At 43.2% G+C, this 24848-nt stretch overlaps 1 protein-coding gene across 1 annotated transcript in view; it reads right to left on the bottom strand.

Annotated features, from left to right (window-relative positions):
• The window catches only part of DNER (delta/notch like EGF repeat containing), a 292299-nt gene that overhangs the window by 20510 nt on the left and 246941 nt on the right, over positions 1 to 24848 (bottom strand). Inside the window, exons 11-12 of the mRNA XM_029932873.1 lie at positions 18779 to 18901; positions 7684 to 7797 (exon numbers count right to left, since the gene is read on the bottom strand). Coding sequence (XP_029788733.1) covers positions 7684 to 7797; positions 18779 to 18901 — 237 coding nt within the window. The remainder of the gene's footprint in view (positions 1 to 7683; positions 7798 to 18778; positions 18902 to 24848) is intronic.

Here is a 24848-nt window from a genome sequence, read left to right as displayed (position 1 = left end):
CGACAAACTCAGAAATAAGATGCTCTGTTACTTTTGCAGTTGTAGCTGCAGAAACAGCCCGTCTTCATGATTTCACCATGTGGCAAAACTCAAAAGCTCCACTCAGCTCCCCAACTCCATTGTCAGCGCCAAACGCTTGCAATCCCCTAAATTCTAGGAAGTCCTAGAGCTAGTCCAGCCCATCCATTCCTGCTTGGGTCCAGAGCTTTCTGGACCAGGGAGGTAAGTACCAAATCCAGGGTCCAGACTAGCCCTGATGCATGTATTGGTTCTTGAATCTCCCGGGCACGTTAATGTAGTTAGAAGTCCAAGATCCCTCAATTTGGCTCCTCCTAGGACCCACTCGATTGGAAGGATTGGACAGAAATAGAGAATGGCAGGGGAAAATAGGACGAACTCTTTGATATCGATGACATTTCTAAGACCTAGGATCCACAGGGCTGGGGCCCAGAGAGACACCCAAGCCTATCCCAGTCTGGATTTCTTCACCCCAATGTTCTTCAAGCCAGACTGGGGATTAAATGATGCTAGCTAATGATATAAACTCCATAACGGTCTGGGGGCCCAAAGGGCCAGTAGCTGCTTCCACGGTACACATGCTCTGGCCAAACCCCAGAGGCCACACGCTGTGCAGCTGTTTTTTGATCACTCTAATGGCCTCTCTTACACACTGGCGCACCTGCACTCAGCCATCCCCCACTCGGCTCTCAGTTGGAGGCCTTCACCCTATCACAGGCTGGCAGTAGGAATGTGGGGTGGTTCTGATGATGGGGCCCCTCAGGTAAATGTTTTAGGAGTCAAGGAAGACTCCCAAACATGACTGCTCTTCTCTGCCTTACAATGATAGTGCTTTGACACTAGTCTTTTTTTTTAATAGTTTTATGTCAAGTTGGTTTCCATCTAACACCCAGTGCTCTTCCCCACAAGTCTTAAGCAAAGTATTTGAAGATTCATTATGAATTACAGGAAGTAACTTTGTTGTATACATACTCATTTGCATGTAAACCATTTCTGTTTCCCCATAGTAAGACTATTATGTTTTCATATGCACATCAGCACCCCACCATTCCACCGAAGCATTATGCATTCTGGCTTATTTAAGAAGAGCTCTTAGTATATTCTATAACCTTTCCTTACTCATAGTTGACTTAAAAAGTCTTTATGCTTTTGCTGGCTTGAGCCAGATGACTTCTTTGTTACTTTTTTTTCTGTTTGAGTTGGGGAAAAATCAATTACTTTTAAATCACTGTCGTGCTTGAATAACGTTTGTAAAGAGAATACATAATGAAATTTCTACTTGACTAGAGCTGGAAATCATAGTCTGAACTTTAAGTCTTTCACAATTGCTTTTCAATCTACTACTTTCTAAGAGGCAGTGTGCACAGTAGGCATCAGATTTGATAGTATTTATGCAAAGTTACAAGTGTACTGTTTAATTCTGTATGCTTTACTCAGATAAATTAAAATGAAAGAAAAAATTAAAATTAAGAGTCACTGCTACTAGTAAACCCTTAGATTAATATGGCCCACACTGAATGAGATCAGTGAAAATTATTATAATCATAATACTTAGTATTAAATATAGAGCAACTGTGAAATGCCTAGTATTAAATATAGAGTTATGTGTGCCAGGCACTAGCCTGAGTACTTTAAGTACAACTCCTTTGTGCTTCACAGGTATTTTATTCCAGATGAAATGAATATTAAAAAAATTATTTGGGGGCACCTGGTTGGCTCAGTCAGTTAAGCATCCAACTCTTGGTTTTGGCGCAGGTCATGATCTCACGGTTTCATGAGTTCAAGCCCCAGGTCAGGCTCTTCACTGATAGCGTGGAGCCTGCTTGGGATTCTCTCTCTCCCACTTGTGTTGTATCTGTTTTCTCTCAAAATAAATAAATAAACTTATGAAAAATTAAATTAAATTAAAATTATTTGGAACTTCTGCCATGATGGGGTCATGGAGTGGATGAAATATATATATTCCAGAAAAAACACTTTTAAGACATTAGACAACAGGCAGTACAGGCCCATGCCTGTGAGAGAAGGCAAACAAGACAGCCAAGTACCATAATCATCCTGGCTTTCTGCCTGGAGCCCATTTAGAAAACACAATGCTTCACTGAGCTGGGGACAACCAGAGTTTGTGGAGGACAAGGTAGCCGCCATTTGTAGGATGGACTCCAAAGACAGAGCCAGTCAGAAAAAGAGCATCAGAAATATCCTACGTCCCCTTGAGTTTGTTGTTGAATACTGGGTTTTGAGGAGGTTGGAACCCCATGGGCCTGGCAAACAGGACGAAAGTTGAATAGTTCCCACAACCCATGGCGCACTGGGAAGTACGTGTTCCAAGTCTGACAAGTCAGAATGCAGATATTTCACTGGTCACCCAGTGTTTTGGTGAGGTAACTGTCACACCTCAGTCCTACAGCATCACTGTCCCTAGAGAAAAGGAGACCACAGACCCACTCCCCAAAATAAAATTTTTAAAAAAGCCTTGGAAGGATCAGTCTGGCCAGCAAGTAACTTACCTACCTGCCTGAGAGAAAGGCCAGACATAAAAAAGAAACACAATAAACCCAGTCACTCAGTAACTTAATTCACAAAGACCATCCATCCCCATGAACATGAGCTGTGCAGGGAAATAGGAATGCGTGACCCATAACCAGAAGAAGCATCCAAAGACACAGATGCACAAATAACAGACGACGGTGAGCAAACAAGGCATTTGCTCAAAATGGAAAGCATGAATGAAATGAGGATAGAAGTGAAAGACATAAAATAAAAAGAACAAACTGGAACTTCTAGATAGGAAAAATACAATATTTGAACTTAAAAACAATACTGAATGGTTTTCACAGTAGATTAGACTCTGCAGAATGAATCAGTAAACTTGACAACAGCAAGAGAAGCTAAACACACTGCAGCTCAGGAGGGAAAATATATTTTAAACTGAACAGAGACTCAGTGACCTGTTGTACAATTTTAAGTAGACTAACAGATGTAATTGGAGTCCCAGGAAAGGGGAATGAGGCATAAAATAACATTTGGTGGAATAATGGCTAAAAAATTTTCCAAATTTGATGAAACTATAAAACCACAGTCCCAAGAATTACAACAAACCACAAGCAGGATAAATACCAATAAAATCACACTAAGGGGGTGCCTGTCTGGCATGTGGTTCTTGATCTTGGGGTATAAGTTCAAGCCCCACGTTGGGTGTGGAGCCTACTTAAAAAAAAATCACACCAAGGAACATCGCGATCAATTTGTTCAATGCCAGTAATCAAGGAAAAGTTCTAAAAACAGCCCAGGATGAGACTTTTTCCAAAATGGTAAAGCAAAAACATTTTTCCCATTCCTCCAATGAAGTCCAAGCAAAAGCCCTTAACATGATATAGAAAACAAACATGAAAAGACTCTGAGGGGTCAGGAGACAGAAAGACTGAAAAACCTGGGACCCAAGAAACAACACGGCGGTGAGCTTCCTAGTTTTCTTTCAGCTTCAGATACTCCAGATCGGATGCTGGAGAAGCCAGTGACCCAGAAGTGCCCAAGAGTGTGTGGAAAGAACAGCCCCAACTACTTACCACACCTACAAACTCTCCCTGGATCACAGAGAAAATCTAAAGGAGCCTAAACCAAATGAAATGACAATGAAATAGGACCTAAAATGTGTGGGACACTGCCAAAGTACTGTTGGAGGGAGAATTTATGGCACTAAAATATACATTAGAAATAAGAAGAAGCCTCGAATCAATAATCTAAGATCCCACGCAAACAACCGAGGGAGAGAAGAGCAAAATTAACCCAAATGGCCAACCTCCTAAGGTAAATGTGACCTTGCTTCGTGTGTCTAATTATACAACAATGATGGGCCTAGTTCACTGCACTCAGTCGATGAGGGAGCTTTTGAGCTCAAGAGTAAGTCATGTTAAATATCAGGTCAAATGAAAGAGTATTTGGTTCTCAGGTAGCAAAGAGTACAGGCAGCAGCGTTGCTCCTTACAGGGAGGCAGTTAATATTTTACCAGACCCTTCCACGGCATGCTGATTCTCAGAACGCAATAGGCCCTTTTTAAGAGGGAAAAGAAGCTCTATGATCAAAAATAACTGGAAAATAAGCAAAGGCAAGTAAGAGTCTATACTGTAAGACCTCTTGAGGGTGTGGCTCCCAGCACCCTTCATGAATTCACATCCACACAGCATGTCCCATGTCCCAATTTCTCTGGCCACAGATGCTTCTTCCAAGCGGCATCTCACAGGACCGGTGTTCTGGGAAACACATTATTAACAGCACAGCTTTCCAAACAACTTCGAGAACCGTTCTGGGGTCCTCTGCAGCCGGAACGGTTAACAGGGCTGAATAGAAAGAGACATGTGTTGTTTTCAAAGTCTGGTTAGAGTGACGTTTGAGCCTGCTTCACGGAGGAGTCTTACAGCTCCCTGTGGTCGGGGTGAGTACTGTGAGGAAATCGTCAGGGTCGGATGGAGGAGCAGAGGAGACCAGGAGGCAGGGGATGGAAGGAAGGACACTGCTGAGAAGATCCTGATGCAGGGTGTTTGGGAACCAGTGAGAGCAGGGCTGGAAGTGCTGGATGGTGCCAGGGTCTTGACAATCACACTAAGGGCTTTGGTCTCTTTCTTAAAAACAGTGAAATGCCAATAAGCAACGGTTAAGTAGGAAACAAAGGGATTAGATCCCCACAATGTGGAGAATGTGTTAGGGGTGAAGGCAAAGGGGCAGGGGGAGACCATGAGGGGGGCTGCACTACTGTAGACAGGAGGTGAAGGCGGCCTGGTGTCAGCTCCAGGCAGTGAGATCTAAGAGGTTCTAGGATTCTTTGATGGTTGGCTGCAGGTAAGGGAGGAGAGGGCCAGGGTACAAATAATTCCCTGGTTTCTGGCCGGAACAATGTGTGGAACAACGTTGTCCCAATGGTGGAACAACACCGTTTAATGAGGTAGCCAATATATAAAGAAGGAAAAGAGAAGAAAATCTATACACTCAAGGTGTCATTGAGAGACACCCAAGAGTGAGTGTTGAGCAGGCAGTTGGAGACATGCTCCATTTTCTGAAGAAAAGATGGCATTTTGTCTCCCATAAGATCCCAAGATAGATTTCAAATGGATTAAAGATTCGCATGCACAAAATTAACTCTTATGTTATTAGGATAATATAGGAGAATGTTTATAAAATCGTGATGAGTGGGTCTCTCTAACATGCAAGTATAGGAGAAAAGAAAGCAAAAGAAAATATCAAGATTTAATGATATAAAAATAAAAGATGGTATAGGAAAACAAAACACTTTATACATTTAAAAGGCAAATGGCAGTAGAGAAATATTTGCAACCTATGGAATATAAAATATCATATACTTATTATAAAGGGCTGTTTCAAATTCAGAATAAAGATAAACACAACTGTTAACCCACTGGAATGAAAAAGTTAAAGTAAAAGAAAGGAAGGAAGGAAAGAAGGAGGGAGGGAGGGAGGAAGGAAGGAAGATTTACATAAATGGTCTGGTAGAAAAGAAAGGATATGAATAGGGACTTTATAGAAGAAGAAAAACAAATGATCATTTAAAAGTATTAAATGGTATTCAATTTCATTATGAATAAAAAGACCTGAAAATTAACACTTAAACGGCATTTTTGGCCACCAGAATCACAATTCTCAGCATTCGTGTGAACAAGACAAGAAAATAGATATTCCTGTATACTCCTAGTAGGACTGAATTTGGTACAATGCTTTTTACTTAGGAGTGAATTTGGTACAATGTTTTTCTTAGGAGTGACTTTGGTGCAATGTTTTTTCTGAAGAGCAGTATAGAAATATGTACATATCCTGGGTCCTGGGACTCCATACCTGGGAAATTAGCTCAAAGAAATAATCAGACAAGTACACAGAGATCTACATACATGAGTACTCATTGCACTGCTGTTTATCATAGAGAAGTGCTCAACTCCCCAAGCTCTGAATTGGTGAGGAGGTAGAAAAAAGCAACATTTTATATAATGAGCTATAGGGCAGCCATTAGAAGTGATAAAACAGAAGGATATTGCTCTAGGTGGAAACACATTTATGATTTACATTTATTTTTAAGTGAGAAGTGGGTTACAATATAGCATGAGAAATAGGATTCCTTTTACATTTAAACATACATGCATATTCACTATATGCTATGCGTTACATGCACAGACCTGGGTCTATGTATTAAGATATTAACAATGGTTCTCCAAGTAGTGCAGTGTTTTTTGTTCCTATAGTCCTATATTTTCCAATCTTTCCTCCATGCTTTTTATTATTTGTGAGATAAAAATGTCTGGAAATAAAACCCAGAATGCTTCCCCAATATTATTTTTACATCCATTGATGAGTATAAATGTCTGTGTGTGTTTATAAACCAGTCAGCAAAACAAAACCATCTGCGAATCATTTTCTGGCATGAACCCACTTTTCAGTCCCAGGAAAACCCAAAAGGAAAACACAGGATGTGACACAGATAAATAGAAGGAAGATCAGAAGTTGCTTCTCCCACATCTTGACTTCTGGCCTCTTCCCCAGAAGCACAAAAGAGGCTCCCCAGGGATGGGATGGGAGCCCGCCCCGGGGTCTGTGACATTCTCCAGGGTTGGGGAGGTGGCCGCAGTGGCTCAGCGGGGGAGAGTGCGGCATGACGAGGGGCTCTCCAGCCAATGAGAACATGTGCTTTCCCGCTAGCATACCTGCCTTCTTCTACGGGTGCCTTATATGTCAACCTTTCCCAACATGCAAACCAGAGTGACCCAGATGTTTCTGTTGGCTGGGCAAGCTCTGAAAGCATAGACTTGTCCTACGCTCTACATTTCAGAACTCTTGGGTTCCGATGGACAAGCAAAAGAGGGAACCTTTTCTACCCCGGTGGTTCACAGTTCCCTTACAAGAATCTGATAAAAATTTGAAAGCCTTCCCTCCACATATACACACACATACAATGTTTCACATCCAATTTCAGGGACTCAAAACCTCCCTGAGGCCCATGGGGCACGGGATGACTTAGAAAGGCTCCCTACTCTAGAAGTGACTCTTCCCACTCAGCTCAGTGAGGGGCTTCTCTTGCACCCAGCCCTACCCCCCGACCTCACAACCTGCTTTGCTCTTGGAAGCTTTCTCTCCCTGCTCCCCACACTTACAGCAGCTGTACCTTCACAACAATCACCCCTGAAGCTGGAGTACTTCCCCCTCCTTGCCCACCACCACCACCTCCCATCACTTTTCAAAATCCCCAAACTGGGGTATCTTTCAGTAAAAATAAATCTGATGGCTGAATGCAATTTCTGTGAAAGACAAATTGATTCATCCTTTCCCCTTCTTCCACAAACACGTACACTTTCTCGGGCATTGGTGTAATGGCTTATTTCTCATGTTTCAAAGCTGCAGCTCTGGAAACGCTTAGCAATGGCAATCTCAGCAAGCCTCTGTAGCGAGTGCTGAATTCCGAAGAGCCTCATTTAGTGACAACATGCACAATTGTTTTAAAGTAGATTTTCATCCAAGCACCGCCGCCTCGTTACATTTTTGCAGTGGTGTTCATATTTTTGCAATAATGTATGCACCGAGATTTCTGAGTTTTTTTTTTTTTAACAGCTGCAATCTTAGGGATTTGGTGGTAAATCTGAAAACTCAGTTCTCGGATCACTTGCCTGTAAACCCTGGTGCACAGACACATGTGCCATTGAGGCCCTCGCTGTCACAGGTGCCTCCGTTCAGACAGCTGACATTCGCGCAGGGGTCCTTGTAAGACTCGCAGTGGATTCCTGCAGAGAGACAGACACAGAAGGCGTAACTTGTTAAGGAATCTCCACCCCCAGGGCCATTGAAAGCAAAGTGTCTGAACAGCTTGGAACTATGCAAAGACAGGTTCCCAGAGGTGCACACGTGTGTGCAAGTGTGTCTGTGCAAGCGCATGTGCATGCCACACGTGCCCACTCTTGGCTAGTTTGTTGTAAGGCCGTGCCTTAGGAGAACACAGCAAATTCATTCTCTGCTCTCAGGTCCTACTATAGTCATTTATCTGTACCTTCTCATACCACAAGTCCCAGTGCCCAGCGGACACAAAGATAAAACCCTGCAAGATAAAATTTATCAGTGACATGTTTTCAAGTCTCCAAAAGGAACAGAAAATGGCCAGACATGCTTTATAAGGTATCGATCCAATCAATAAGCAGCATCCTGAAGGTGAAGATGTGGAGTCATATTGAAATGAGCGCTGGTTCTATTTGGGGAAACTGCAGGATGGAGAGGAAGCCACACGGGATCACCGTGTTCCAGAGTTCACACGTGTTGCCCACAAGCCACATCCCAGCCCCTCACACTGGGCTTTGCATCTGATCTGATCTTTGTAACAACACTTAGAGACAAATAGCCTTATTCTCCCATTTTGCAGATGAAGAGACTGATGAAAGGGTACAAGATCACGAGGTTGGTCAGGGAGGCAGCTGGGATTTGAAACCACCAGTGATCCAAATCTGTGTCTGTACCTGCTAAGTACTTTGCTGAGAGTGAGCTCAGACTGGCCATGGAGGTATGGTGCCGCCCATTTCACGAAAATTCTATGCAGCCCATTTCACAAAAAGACTTCACTTAAAAAGTCTTTACAGCAAAAGCCATTTCCCATGGGTGCAAAAAAATCCTATGTGTGCAAAAGTAGGAGTGAAGGACTCAATTATTTTTGGCTTTCACATCAGGGAGTTCTATATTGTTGGAATTTTTTTCAATACTACTTATTATTTCATAATTTTAATTAAAAAATTTAAAAAACTAACACGATTTGAAAGGTAAGATTTTTTGCCGTTGTTTCACTGGAATGCCAAGATGGGTGAATGGATTGTTCTCCCTCTCTCTCTCTCTCTCTCTCTCTCTCTCTCTCTCTCTCTCCCCCCCCCCCCCCCCCCCGCCCTTTGGAGGGGAAGACAGATTACATTATATTCTGGGTAAGAATATACACTATGGTACGGTCGCCCTTCCTGACGGCCTCATGAAAAAATAAGCATAAAGCTAATAGTAACTGAACATTATTTACTTAGTTTGCTCTCCACTTCATGACTTAGCTCATCATTGTGCAAACGACTGCCACGCCCAATGACTCATGATTTAGTCACTGAAATTATTCTCGCTGGGATTTTTGTCTATCAATTTCTTTTTCATTGTCTTATGAAGTTGGGCTCAAGAAGAGGAAAAAAGTGTAAGAGAAAATAGAAACAGAATTGCCCATCTGTATTCCTACTAGTAACACATTGGAGCCTGGCAAAGCATTTAGAATGGACGGTTTTTCACTCCATTTTATCCTTTGCCCCTCATATCCAACCCATGAATAATATTCCGCCAGATATTTTCCTAAAGTGTCTTTCAGATCGTTGTCTGGCTTTTCTCCCTGTAACCACCACCTCAATCCCACCGCCTCGGGCCTGGTGGGAGGCAAAGCGCCTCACCCACCCCCCCAAGCCCTACCGTAGCTCCCTCCCTGTCTCCAGTAACAGGAATGAGCCTCCTTGACTTTCACTGTCCTTAACCAACCCAAGCTTCCTGGTAATATACGAAATCAAACTAATGTAAAGACATGCACAAAGCTGGCGATTCTTCCTCACTTGGGTGTGTATGGCCTTTTCGCCCAGAAGTTTCTATCTCTGCTTTCTCACTGATTCCCAAGCAGCACAAACTCAACCAAAAGAATAAAATACAAAACAGTCTTTTCTGCTTCAGAGTGTTTATCAAAAAAAGAAGATTCACATACTTTCAAGTTCCCCTGGAACTGATCAATGGAAACCAGGTGACAAAAGAGACTTCCAAATGTCATCGGAAATAGAGCCATAACCCAGGTTTGGAGATGACTGGAATCTAAAAAGATGTCCGTTACAGCTCAAGTGCAAGCAATCAAGAATGATCTTTACTAGGTTTCTAGCAACACATTAGCCAGTCAGGCCTGTGTGATAGTAACACAATGAATGTATTAACACACAGAGCACCACATTTTTCAAAGGAGGCTGAAAAGCAAATTCGAAACAAAATATTTAAACACCTTACACTTAAAAGACTTCAATAAGACAGATTTGATGAAAATACCCAGGATAATAGCAATTTTCATCTTGTGGATGTCTTTTTTCTTTTTGGGAATGATTTTTTTTCCCTTGTTACTTCTCTTTTTCAAAAGATACTGGGTCACTTGAGATCCACTGAGAGCTTTCTGGCAGAGAGATCGGACAAAAGCTTATCTTCACAGAAACACGAGGACTCTGAAGCGGGAGGGTCTCCAAAGTCCCCGGTGAGTGCTTGGCTACTCCCATTGCTATACTCTAAGCCTTGCTAATCCTCATATAAAAAACATTTGTCATACTGCTCCGCTTGTCGATAAGAGCTGAACAACCACGAGCTACAAGCCTTGAATACAGAGAACGGACAGTCACGAACACCACTGATGTGCCAGGGTGGCTCTATTCCAACTCTCGTCCTCAGGGCCCCAGGGCCCTACCTTGGGGCCTTCCCCAGAGACCCTGAGCACTGGTGGCACACTGAAGGCTGGACATCTCTTCCCTCTGACAAGAATGCCTTCCTTCACCTCTGCCCAAGCCACTCTTCACCGGCACATTCTATCTGTCAAAGTCTAACTCAAACGCCCTTTCTCAGGAAAGCTGAACCTGACTCTCACAAGACAGAGCTCCATCTCTCCGCCATTGTGCACTGACAGCATGCTGTGATTCGTGCTGTTAGAGAGTTTACTGTGTCAGAGCATCACTTATCTGTGCTCCTGATTCCCCCCGATGGGTCTCTGAGGTCCTTTAGAGCGGACGCCATCATTTAATGTAAGAAATTCTGGATGTATCACCAGAATTCTGTTCTGCTGGGAGGGGTGACAGTCAGTGTACTTTGGCTGACACACAGGTGAAGTTTGCCAGGGGAGTGAGAAGTCATTCCAAATCTGCCTCCAAAACACCCTATTTTTTCAGGGAAAACTAGGTCCATACTTCAAATTAAGTCCGTGGAGCGACACATGCATCACCCATTGGCAAAGGATGTAGCACGCACGATTACGAAACTAATGTTTAGTCTCAAGCAAAAATAAACTGTAATTCAGTCAAAACTAATAAAAATTCATACTTTTCATATGAAGGGATAGAGAGGCAATGTTTCTGAAAAGATCTCAATTCCAATAGGGCTCTGTATAGAAGTTAATTTTAGAACTAAAATGAGAAAACATTCAAAGAGTAGTGCGCCAATTATAAATCATTGTTGCCCTCGCTATTTAGTCATCATTAATATTTTGAAAACTGAGGGTCACTATTTTATCTCCAAAAAAAATTAAGCCAGGTAAAGAAATATAACTGTAAGTGTTCTCTCTTAGTAAGACATCATCTTATTTTATTCAAACTTACTTCCTCCACAAAAATTTTTTCATTATTTTAACCATCACAGAACCCAATCATTTCTAAACTCTTTCAGAAATTACCATAGACATGTCGACCTTGGCCTCAGTTTTCCTTGTGTGTGTGCCAGTCTCTGTCTGCTTCTCTGGCTAAGTATTAGCCTAAAAATGGAAGAAACCCTGACTTGCCCATTTTTGTATCTACCCCACTACTTGAGAGAGGCCACATGCATAAAATACCCAGAAATTTGTTCACTGCATGAGAAAAATAATTCTAGCAAACAAAGAAAGAGTTATCAATTTTTCAATTATAAATGTCTGTAGGCGTTTAAAATAAATGATCAGGTACAATGTGATTGCATCCATAATCCAGTGATTTCATTTCTGAAACCCAATTCTCCCCCTCTCACCCAAAATTCAGAAAGTATTAAACATTTTCTGAATAAAGATGTTCATTTCAGAAGTATGTATCACAGCCCCACGTCAGATACAAGGAAATGGGTAAGTATTCCCCCACGGGAATATTACATAGCCACTCAATACAGAACTAGTGAGACTTCCTGGCAGTATCCAAATCAAACATACCACGAAAAGGAAGGTATGAGCAGAACGATATAAAATCACAGCATACGCAACTGTAACCATAAAAGCTGGGATATTTAAAAAGAATGGGACCAGCAGCAATAATAACTACTCTTGTGCTCTGTTGTAAAGCTTGAGCAATTCTGAATTTTCTTTTTTTTCCAAAATTTTATTAGTGTTGTGTCATTTTCATAATTAAAAACTGAAATACTTTCTCTCTAACTCTGGCCACCCCAAATTCCACATGACTATATTGTTGATCATTGAGTTTGTTCTGCAAAAAATAAAAATTGACAGCATATGGGGCCACTTGACATTTTGACAATAGAAGTTGTGAGCGCAAGCGAAGCACTAGTTAGTCATGCACTAGCTCTGAGCTTATTCTGGAGGGGGGACGAGCACTAATGCACGTCTGACATGGGAGGTTACCCTGAGTCCTCCATGCATTTTGCTTCTAACAATTTCATGATCCACAGCAGAAATTTTCTAGGAAAATCTTCACATTGGGTTCCTTTATTTAATTAGCATGTTAAGTGGCAATTTCAATTCAACTAAAGATGGCTTTTGAGCATTTGTCTTTGTGCAAGCCATTACATCAAGGGCTGCAGAGAATTAAAAAAATTAAAGAGAGAGAGAGAGAGAAGGACCTATGTAGTCACTGCCTTTCAGGAGATTATGACTTGGTGTAAGAAAGAGGTTAAGTGTCTGACTCTTTTTTAAAAAAATGTTTTTAAAGTTTATTTATTTTTGAGACAGAGAGAGAGAGAGACAGAGCATGAGTGGGGGAGGGGCAGAGAGGGAGGGAGACACAGAATCTGAAGCAGGCTCCAGGCTCTGAGCTGACAGCCCAGAACCCGACGCGGGACTTGAACCCACAAACCGCAAGATCATGACCTGAGCTGAAGTCGCCACTTAACCAACTGAGCCACCCAGGTGCCCCAGCATCTGACTCTTGACTTTGGCTCGAGTCATGATCTCAGGGTTCGTGAGTTCGAGCCCCATGTCATGCTCCATGCTTGGGATTCTCTCTCTCTCCCTCTCTCTCTGCCCCTCCCCTGCTGGGGATCTCTCTGTCTCTTTCAAAATAAATAAATAAACTTAAAGAAAAAAAGAAGGAATTTCTACAAGGTTGACCATCATTGTCACGGCAAATACAAAGACCAGGTTGGAAGAGCTTCAGGAGAGAGATACCATATATCCAGAGACCAACACTACAGTCAGTAGATACAGGACTGGATGAGGGCAAAAAGGAGAGGACAGAGAAAAGGGACAAGAAGGAAACCATGGAGACCAATGACATTCATGGCATCCCGAGGACAAAGATTCAGTGAAGGCAGGGAGACAAGAGTCAGGGGACAGGAATGGAGCTGCAGAAGGAAACTCAAGCAGAGTGAATTCCAAAAGGGACCCAGCAGTCAATGGGGCAAAGAAGCAGGAACAGCAATTGGAAGCTGGAAGAGAAGGCTTCAGGATCACACTGAAAAGCCTTCAGATGGGTTAACACAGGGTGGTGTAGACAAGGTCCAATTCAATTCACATAGAATTTATGAAGAAGTTTAAAAACATTTCTTTTTTTCTGTGTAGCAGCCCAATTTCCCCTGCACCATTTATGAAAAAAAAATCTTTCCCATTCATCGCATTTTTTGAAGAGCCATACATTATTCTAGACAATAGTTTCTGGGCCATTATTCAGTTTTGGTTGGCTGTCCATTCTTGTACCCATAACATGTGAATGTAGGAATAATAAATAAATGATAATAAAACATCTGGCGGAAGTTCCCCCTCATTGCTTTCCTTTCTCAAAATGCTCTTTAGCTATACTTGCCTGAGCTCCCATTACACTCATTCTTTTCGGGAGGTTGTATTAATTTATTTAAGTTGGATTTTAACATAAAACAGTAAAAAATCACCTCTTGAAAAAATGTATGTGTGAAGGAGGAGGTTAAAGTCCCAGTTCTCCCACACACACCACCGGCTTAGGTTCTAACTCCAGAAGTAAGGACTAGTTAGGACTCACTGCTCACCCATCCGGTAGCTCTCTGAATCTATGCACCCATCCTATATGTAAATCTATGATCGAAAAAATGCTTCCCTAGAGAGACAGATGTCCATCCCCCAAGGAGAGAAAGACACAAGATCTTGTGTCACACTTTTCCTCTGGATCAGGAGAGCAAGACTTTGCCCCTTCCACCTCCTTTAGTTTCTTCTACCACCCACCCTCCCCCCAAATATGACTTTAGGAGTTCTACCATTTAGGGGCGCCTGGTGGCTCAGTCAGTTAAACATCTGACTTTAGTTCAGGTCATGATCTCATAGCTCGTGGGTTTGAGCCCTGCATCAGGCTCTGTGCTGACAGCTTGGAGCCTGGAGCCTGCTCCCAGTTCTGTGTCTCCCTCTCTCTCTGCCCCTCCCTGATCACACACTGTCTCTCTCTCTCAAAAATAAATAAACATTAAAAAAACATTTTTAAAGTTCTACCATTTATGGTGCTAGGCTTTGCCTTCAGGAATCTCATTTAAATTCAAACCTAAAGCTGTCTACAAATATACCCAAATTAGATGATCACTTTACCTCCCCATTGGCAAGAGATCTTTAACACACATGCATGGCTTCCAATCCCTCCCATCTCCATCCCCTTCAACTCATGGATTTAGTTAAAATGTTAGGAAACTTGAATGTAATCATTTCCATTTTTTTTAAGAATGGGTATAATGGACACACCATAAGGTGACCCCTGATGAGTTGTACCCTTCCTTTGTATGTGAGCTTTGAACCAATAGCATCTGGCAAAGGTTAAGAGATTTTGAAGATGCAGTTAAACTTTGTGTTGATTGTAGGTGGGTCTGACTTAATCAGGTGAGATGATGATGATGATGATGATGATGATGATGATTTAAAGAGGGTCCAGGCCTCCTCTCCTGAAGTTAGAGGCATGAAACACACAAGCTTTCTTTCATCTCCCTTTCATTGTGAGCTTTCAGGGAGCAAGCTGTCATGAAGTCTATGGCCACAAGGATATGAATTCTGTCAACAAGTTGGGGAATGAGGAGGTTGACACTTTCCTATCCAAGCTTCCAATGAGAACTGAGTCCAGCCAGCACCTTGATTCCCATCCACTAAAACATGCCTGGACCAAAGGAAGTGTTGGATACTAAAATGGTATTATTTCAAGCCACTACTTTGTAGTGATTCTTTATGCAGAATGCATGAGTAAAGCAACTGTAGATATTTTTTTTCCAAAAGACTTCTCTTTAACATTAAATTACCAGCCACAATCACTTTAATATCCTCTGTTTAGGTTTATCCCTGCACTTAAAAGAGTCTGTTCAACCCTCTTATTCCTGTTCTCTAACTATCTAGTTATATGTGTTCTGATTTAGTCCCAGTCCAGTAAGAATATGTTCTAAAATAATTTTCTTGGGGCGCCTGGGTGGCTCAGTCCATTGACTCTTGATATTGGCTTAGGTCATTGATCCCAGGGTCATGGGATGGATCGAGCCCTGCATAGCGCAAAGCCTGCTTAAGGTTCTCTCTCTCCCTCTGCCCTTCATTCACTCTCTCTCAAAATGACAGACTGATGATAGATAGATGATAAATAGATGATAGAGAGAGAGAGAGAGAGACAGATGATAGAATAAAATAATTTTCTTAGAAAGGGCACATGGTGTTATGTTTTCCATATCCTTAAATGTGCAAAATGTCTTTCTTTTGCCCTTGAATGTCAAGGATCTTGTAACAGCCAGTCCTTTCCATTGTGCAACCTAAAATACTGCTGCATGATTGCTTGGCCTCATCACAGAGAAGGGCAGGCCAGTGTGGACCTGAATCTCTACCTTTTGTATGTAACCCGTACTCCCTATGAAGACTTTTATAGAAAATATTCTCTTCCTCCTCAGATTTGGAACTTTTACCAGGAAATCCCAAACTGTGTGCCTTCCCCTTCATTAATGCCTCTGGCCCTCTGTACACGCATTCATTCTCTATGAAAACTTCAGTTTTCTCCAGGCCTCGGACTCCTCCTAGCAACTCTTGGATTCTGGTTTACTGCCACGTGTTCTTCCAGTGCATTTGTCATTCCGATGGACACAGATCTCCTGGAGCTCCTCCCCCATGTCCTATCTTATCTGCCACGATTTTCTTTTCCTCAGATCTTCACTTCCACCATGAACTAGCTCCTCCTCTGGGTCTTCTGGATCCAGATTCAACACTGAGTAGCATACAGCATTTTTCTCACTTTGTCTCCTGCATGGCGAGGGCTGTTGGCTGCTGTGGCAATTTCATATTTATTTCCTAGATTGTCTTCCATTTTTGAGTGGCCAGGACAGACTCCTCATACTGGCCAGGAGGAGGAAGGGAGAAAACGTCAGGCATAGGCAGATGTCACCAGAGACTTCCCTCCGTGCTGGACAGGCTGGCCGGCAGGACTCTGTCTACCACAGCGCAGGGTGGAGGCCTCCCAACTCAGGGTTTTCAAGCCTCTCCAGGGATGAATAGAGACCATTCTGTCTCAGCCACACAGCAAATAAAGGACCAGCTCAGCCCGACTGCAGCAGAGGACAGCCGGCCTCCCTGAGACCAGTGGAGTCCCCCACCTCAGGAGGTCACGTGCAGGTCATACTCAGCATGTATTTCCTCTTGGGAAACCGGGGGTCCTTTGAGCTCAGCTGGCCATTGAGTCAATCCTCCCCAGAACCCTACGCTCTGACCCTGTTGTGTGTGAAGTTCCCAACACCTGCATCCTTTTCTTAAGACTCTAAATCCTTGGATATGTTTGGGACACTCTCCAGGGTCATCGTCCTTCTTGGGTCGTCCCTAGCAGAGATGGTGACTGATGGAGGGGAGTCTCAGAAAGACAGAAGGGGTGGAATTTAGGGGCGCCTGGGTGGCTCAGTCAGTTGAGCGTCCAACCCCTGATTTCGACTCAGGTCCTGATCTCATGGTTTTGTGAGTTTGAGCCTTGTGTCCAGCTCCACATTAACAGTGTGGAGCTGCTTGAGATTCTCCTCCTCTCTCTGCCCTTCCCCTGCACATACTCTCTCTTTCTCAAGAATAGATAAACTTAGAAAAATAAAAAGAAGGGGTGGGGCACCTGGGTGGCTCAGTCAGTTAAGCGTCTGACTCTTGATATCAGCTCAGGATAATCTTGGAGTTCGTGAGATCGAGCCCTGCATCAGGCTCTGTGCTAATAGCAAGGTGCCTGCTTGGGATTCTCTGTCTCCCTCTCTCTCTACCCGACCTGTGCTCTCTCCCTCTCAAAAATAAATAAACCTAAAATAAAAAAGAAGGGGTAGAATTTAGAGCAAAAATGGAAGGATGACCGGTCTATGTATCTATGGTTCATCATGTGTTGTGTTTTTGCCGTTTAGTCATGATGCACAATCATTGCCTCCAAGATAAGAAACAATTGCATCAGGGACTGAAGAATTTTGGAATTTTTACTTTTTGAAGCATATCCACTACTAATTCTGCCACTGAAGAACCTCAAAATGTCAGTAGGCATCACTGTCCTTACTTTATACAGACACAATAACACGTTCAGAGATTAATCCAGGCTCAGCAGGAAGCCAGTGGGACGATGAGGGTGGGCTGCTTAGGTCTCCTGATTCATCGCTCCTTTATTCTTCTTTCCAGAGCAGATGCCCTATTTCTCAATACTCTGAAAAAACCTGTAAATGAAATCCACGTGAATGAAGCCAACACCGCTGCCCTTGCAGAAGTGGGGGAGTTTGGTTCTAATTGGGCATCACACTCAGAAAGAAGCATCGGAAACTGCTGAACGTGGAGCGACCCCTTGGCCCAGCCTCATCCCTGCCCACCAGAGACTAGATCGAGTTCATCCATGTGGTCTACAAACCCTTAAGGCTCACCAAAACACCACTAAATAAAGGTGGGTCCATCCAATGAGAAGGAAGGCCGCCCAGCAGATGGATGGTATCAAGTAAGCAGCAGTGGGAGCAAGAGGTTAAATTAAATGGCCATAAATAGCAGCCTCAAAGGCATTACAAAAATCCAAACCCAGCCCTGAAGTTGTGGCTTAGAGAAATGTGTGTGGCAGCTGATAAACATGGATTTCCTGGCGTGCTGCCATTCAAGGGTATCTGGGCTTGAACAGAACCACACCACTGAGCTCACTGGGGAGTGAGAAGAAAGGGCTTTGGGGACATGCTGGCCGGGCTTCTGAGGGACACCACTTCCACCTCACAGGGCCATTGTGAGGGCTTTATGAGTTCGTGCACATAAGGGCTGAGAACAAGGTCTGAACATTATAAACACTCTGTCAATGTCAGCTTTTTCCAGAGTGACTTTGACACGCATCCACTCAAATGAGCTAACATTTCCCTTGCAACTGACTCATTTAACGAGAATTAGCTTTGCGGCCAACGTGTGAGATTCCACCTGGGTCTTCCACCAGAGAGCACGGTGTCCCATGTCACCCTGCTGGCCCCACAGTGCCGTGCTCCCCTCCCTGTGTTTCCCACCGCCATATCCTCAGGTCGGTGTGGGACAGCGTGCTGCACCTCAATTTTTATCATCAGCTTCTTAACACAGTCAACACAGAAGCCACAGAGGATACAGGAAGAAGGAAAGGGCAGCAGAGGAATGTTTCCATCTATCAGGAGGATACCCCAGACTTGCAAGCTGGTCTCTTCGGCCCCATGAATCATCCCACCTCGAGACTTTGGTTTGGATTCTGACTGAGGTAATGCTCCAGTTAGAGGCTGGTGCATTTAAGCTGAGAAAGGCATGAGGTTGTTCGGGCTGCTCTGGCCCCAGAAGGCCAACTGGTTGGTGCTCACCTTTGTACTCGGCCAGGCACACGCACTCATAGCCATTAATGAGGTCCCTGCAGGTGGCTGCGTTCAGGCACGGGGCAGAGAGACACTCATTGTATTCCTCCTCACAGTAGAGGCCGTGGTAACCTGAGGGACAGAGAAAGAAAAAGCCTGTGGTCAAACGTGTCCCAATTACTGCCATGCTGCACCAGCCTACAAGAGAGGCGGCTGGGTATTGACTGGGGAAGCACGGACAGACAGGATTTAAGTTGAGTCCCGTGGGGTGTATGGAAATGGGGGTTTCCGGGAAGAGTTTCTTATGAGGAGTCTGTTCTCATTGCCCTCTTTCATGATCCCAAGTATAAAGGAAGTGATGCCATTTATCCACCAGATGGTCTCGTTAGGACATCGTGTCCAATGGCACTAGTGACCTGGAGACTGGGGTCACCGAGTGCATCTGCTGTGGCCGCAGGAGACAGGGATGATAGCAGAGCTCACAGCATGGAGCTCCTTTCAAGGACGAGACCACCCTTCCTCTGATTGGCAAAGTGTTATCGAGTAACTACAGAGAATTTTATTAAAGGAGAAAAGGGTACACGTATTTCCTTTGCTTTTCAAGTCAAGAAGAGATTCAGCTATAAAAGGCTTCACTGGAATTCCTGATAAAATGTGGAATTTTTTTAAATTTAAAATTATGATGATCTTGATAACATTTCAAATTGTACTTTAAAATGCTAATGGTTAAAAACAGATGAAGAGCAACGAAGAAAAAACCAACAGTTTCTTAATAAAGACGGCTTTTACTCTATTTGCAAAACAGGTGTTTATTCTAAAGGACAAGAAGACAACATTCTTTGAGATTCACTCATGAATGTTATACTGTTTTTAACTTTCAAAAACATGTGTCGATGCCAATTTGCAGTGAAACTGAGCCATTTTTTTTTTCCTCTGGCCCTGTCTAAACAATGAGAAACACGTGAGTGCTTTCAAAAATCGCCCTGCCTGTGTTGGTTCTGAATTCAGATAAGCAGAAAAAATAAACCCTTGCTCAAGTGGAAACTAGAACTACTAGTTTTTTTTTCCAGCTTTCCAACCCATAGCCAACCCCCAAACCCAGAAAGTTCCATTAGGACATGCTAATGGGTTGAATTGTTTTTGTTTTCAGCGCCTACTGCAAAAGTAGGTTAAGCTCATATTTGCATTATTAGAGCACTTTTCAACTGCTGCTGTTTGTGAACTGCTTTCCAAAACGAGGCAGTGATAACAGCCCGTCGGAGGAGACCTCGACTTACCTGAGACAAATATGCCATCATTTTCAATTCTTTGGTCTCACCCTACTTTTTGTAATTTTAGGGTAATAATTCCTATTGTTCTTCAACCATAGTTTGATCATACAGATCAGAGTTTCTCAACTGACAGCAACCATCTCCTCACCAGCACCTATTATTTTCTGTGTGTGTGTGTGTGTGTGTGTGTGTGTGTGTGTGTGTGTGTTTATAGTGGCCATTCTAACAGGTGTGATGTGATGTCTCCTTGTGGTTTTGATTCAATCTCCCTGGTTACTGATCCTGAGCATCTTCTTGTATACCTGTTGGGCTGTTTGCATCATCTTACACCTTCCATAAAAAAAAAAACAGGTCAAAATGAATTAAAAACTTAAATATAAGACCTGAAACTATAATACTCCTAGAAGAAAACAAAGGAGAGAAGCTTCATAGCATTGGTCCAGGAAATGATGTCTTGGCTATGACACCAAAACCAGAGGCAGAAGTAAAAGTAGGCAAGTGGGACTTATATCAAACTGAAAAACTTCACAGCAAAGGAGGCAAGCAACTCAATAAAAGCCAACTACGGAATGGGAGAAAATGTTTGCCATCTGCCTATCTGCTAAGGAGTTAATATCCAAAATTCTTGTAAGAAGAAAGATTTTCTGTTGAACCTGGGTCAAGAATCAGCAACTTTGTTCTACAAGACACCAGAGAGTAAAGATTTGGGGCTTTGCAAGCCAAATGATCTCTGTTGCAACTACTCGGGCTGCCATTGTAGTGGGAATGCAGCCATTGACGACACATAAATGGATGATTGTGGCTGTGTCCCAATAAAACATCATTTACAACACCAGACGGGGATGGATTTGGTCTGTGAGCCAGAGTTTGCTGATCCTTCATCTAGAGCAAGGTTCTCTGCCTGGCTGTTGTAGCATTTTAGCTGGATAGCTTGTTGAGGAGGGCTGTCCTGTGCCTCATAGGATGTTGAACAGCACCCTTACACTAGATACTGAGGGCAGCTCCTTCCCCGCCACCCCAGTTGTAACAACCAATAGTGTCTCTAAAAACACTGCCAAATGTACTCTGGGGGAAACGTTGCTGTCAGTTGAGAAACTCTGATCTGCATGATCAAACTATGGTTTGGAAATTGGAGCCCTTGGACACGGCTGCTGGGAATGTGAAATGGTGCAGCCTCTGCAGAAAACAACATAGAGAATTCCCCCCAAAAAATTAAGAATAGAACTACCATAAGAATTATAATCTCATTTCTGGGATTTATCCAACCTAACAGAAAACAGGACCTCAAAGAGATATCTTCATGCCCATATTCATTGCAGCATTATTCACAAGTAGCCAAGAGGTGGAATCAATCTAAATGTCAATCAACAGATGAATGGATAAAGAAAATGCAGTTTATACATATGATGGAATATTATTCAGCCCTTAAAAGCAGAAAGAATCTTGTCATGTGCTACACCATGGATGACCCTTGAGACTATGAGCTAAGTGAAATAAGCCAGTCTGAGAAGGCCAACTATTTCACAATTCCACTCGTATGAGCTATCCGAAGTCGTGACACTCACAGGAACAGAGCAGAATGGTGTTGCCACTGGCTGAGGGGAGGGGAAAATGAGGAGTTGCTGTTCAATGGATATAGAGTTTCAGTTTTGCAAAATGAAAATGCTCTAGAGATTTTCTTCTCTGACAATGTTCACATCATTAACAACACTGTACTGTGCCCTCAAACATTTTGTTAAGAAAGTAGATTTCATGTTATGTGGTTTTCCGCAGAAATTAAAAAATACATACATATAATATGTAACCTACACAGTCAGTTGTCTTTTGGCTTCTCAGTAGGAGTAACAATCACAAGGGACATCTTTTCAAGCGTCTTTGTTCTCCTAGCAGATCTTTTAAAGATCACTCGGAAGAATAATAGATAACCCTAACAAGCCAACTTTGACCTTGTAATTGAAGTGTTATTTACAGACAAAAATCAAAAGCAAATTTCATGAAATCATCCGTAATTGTTTTCATTTTTTACAAACTGTATCATTATCTTCTTCCACTGGTAACATGAAAAGCAAATGAGGAAGTTATTTTACTGAGATAATGAAGCTGGTGATGTTTTTCTTCCTTAGGGGAAAAGAAAAAGATAAAGGCTTTGTATTCTGCAACCGTTTCTTCAAGGATGGTAACATTTCAATGTCTTTATGGAAATGTCAAGGCACCCTTTACACTGGGTGCCAAAGAACCTAAATCGGACTGTTTGAATAAAAAGGCATTCCTTCCAAAAGAGAAGGCTTCTGTGAAAATGAGGCTGCCACCCCCCTGCTAGTAATTAATTCGGGAAAACAAATTAGCTCAGGGCAGTATGCCCAGGGTCTAGGAAAATTAGGCTAGTCCAAAGAAATTTTTAAATAAAACAAAAAATTAGAAGGGTGAGATCAGAGTGACCCTTTCCAGGGCACCAACCTTCACCACCAGAGCTGCTCCCATCTCTCCCTGGCTTGCTCCTGAATATTTGATTCCAATATTCTTTAGAACTGACAGAGCGCAGCGATCATGTGGATGGTGAGGAGTGAGAGCAATCAGACGGCCACCACGTTTAGGCTGAGCGAGCAGGTGATGTCGCCATTAACACAGAAAGGTATGGCCAAAGGAATAACAGGTTTTAGAGAAAGCTGACCAGTTGGGTTTTGGACATATGTAACCTAGGGCTCACTTAGGGAGTTCCAGGTGGCAGCTGGAAACAATAGGCTTAAATAGCATAGAAACAGCAGCTTGGGAACTAATGGTCTGGAAGTGTGTTGAAGTTTTACCAAAGAAAACCCTTCAAGAGGAAAAAAGAAGGGACCAAGGTCAGATCTACATGGAAGGGCAAGGGGAGAAGGAGAAATCAGATCGGACCACCGGGCAGGGATGAGGCAAAGGAGAGGAAGAAAGCCCAAGGACAGCAATGTCATGGGAGCCAGGGGAGGGAAGGAGATCAAGGTGGGCTGATTAAAGTCTCTAGAGAATAAGAACAGCTGGGTGAAAGATTCAGAGGACCCTGGAGAGCTGCAGAATCTTAACTCTCAAAGGTTGCTAGACTGCCCTTTAGAGGCTGTTTTCAGAGTTGGGAGAGGAGAGGCATTGCATATCACAGTGATTGGGGGGTTCGACTGGAATTTAAGAGGCCAGAGGTATTTACCATCTTGTAATGTCTTGGATACCCCCACACAAGAAAGGATAGCCCTGGCATCCCTCACAACTTCGGACCATCCCATTGGAAATTTGCAGAGGTGAAAACCCTGTTTGGAACTTTCTGGGCCTAGAACCTAATTCCTTTACATGTACATGCACAATCACAGTTGTTAAGATATACCGAGGTTTCCTGGAATGTAACTACCGGGTAAATCAAGAGAAGATTGTTCCAAGAGTTGTTCACTGCATTGGAAATCCACTTCACAAGAGCAACAACTCTTGAAGAATTTAAGAAGCACACCTTTCATCAGCAAACAGAACAACAAAAATCACTTCCTCAGATAATTTTCCGACATGATCTAAAGCATCCTCCCCCAGCTACTCATCATAACACTTAACTGATTTCAACACTACACTTACAACCATCTGAAATCACATGTAACCTTAGTCCTGTTCTGGATCATTATTTCTCTTCCTCCACTAGAATATAATCTTGAAGGCAGAGGCTATGTCTTAGTGTTTACCACTGTACCCACAGTGTCTGGTACAGAAAAGGTGCTCAAAATAGTTGTTGAATCAGCATCCAGTGTCTTCGATTAAACCCACACATATTTAAGATGTGCCTACAGTGTGTCAGGGGTTTCCAGGTACTGTGGATACAAAGCTACATGGCAGCTCTCTGCCTGCAAGCAGTTGACGGTCTAATGGTACATTTGTGCCACCTGCTTTATATCAGCCCCTTTGCATGCGCTAAATTGGTTAATCCTCACTACAGCCCAAAATGATGGGCATCACTAACCCCAATATGTAGCTGAGGAATTAAGAGTCAAAGAGGTGCAGAAACTGCCCACAGGCACCCCGTCAACCCTGTATTCCTCCTAATTTCCTAAGCTGTCCCCAGAACGCATTACCTAGCGTAGCAGTCTGCTCAGGTTGCCATGACGAAACACCACATGCCAAGAGGATGAAACAACAGAAATTCATTTTCCCCCAGTTCTGGAAGCTGGGAATCCTAGGTCAAGATGTCAGCAGGTTTGGTTTCTCCTGTGGCCTCTCTCCTCGCCTTGTAGATGGCCGCCTTCTCAATGTGGCTGCACACGGCCTTTTCTCTGGGGACACACTTCCCTGGTGTCCCAGATGGTTCGATGAAACTCGTCATATGGGTTTACAGCTCCATCCTTATGACTTCCCTGAACCTTAATTACCTCTTTGAAGGCCCTGTCTCTAAATTCAGTCACATTCGGGGCGGGGGGGAGAGACACAGAATTCAGTCTGTAACACCCAGAATCAACCACAACAGTATTGACGTTGTGGATCAGGTCATTCCTGATGGCTGGGAGCACTGTCCTGTGCTCTGCAGGACACTGAGCAGCCTCCCTGGCCTCCACTCCCTAGATTCCAACAGCCCCGCTCAGTCTTGACCACCAGAAAGATCTCCAGACATCACCAACTGCCTTCCGCCCCTTGGAGAACATAAGCCCCCTTTGAGAGCCAATGTTCTAGATTCTTTTCATAACACGAGAACAACCTGAGGAGATTTGAGAATGTGCAGGTCTGAGATTTTCACTGTGAAGAGAGGAAATGCAATGAGAACAAAGATTGGGGGCAGGACCAAGGCAGCCCATCTGTGACTACAGGTT

Source organism: Suricata suricatta, chromosome 3 (assembly GCF_006229205.1).
Source record: "Suricata suricatta isolate VVHF042 chromosome 3, meerkat_22Aug2017_6uvM2_HiC, whole genome shotgun sequence".
NCBI lineage: Eukaryota > Metazoa > Chordata > Mammalia > Carnivora > Herpestidae > Suricata > Suricata suricatta.
Note: the sequence above shows the minus strand (reverse complement) of the source record. Positions and strands in the feature narration are given on the sequence as shown.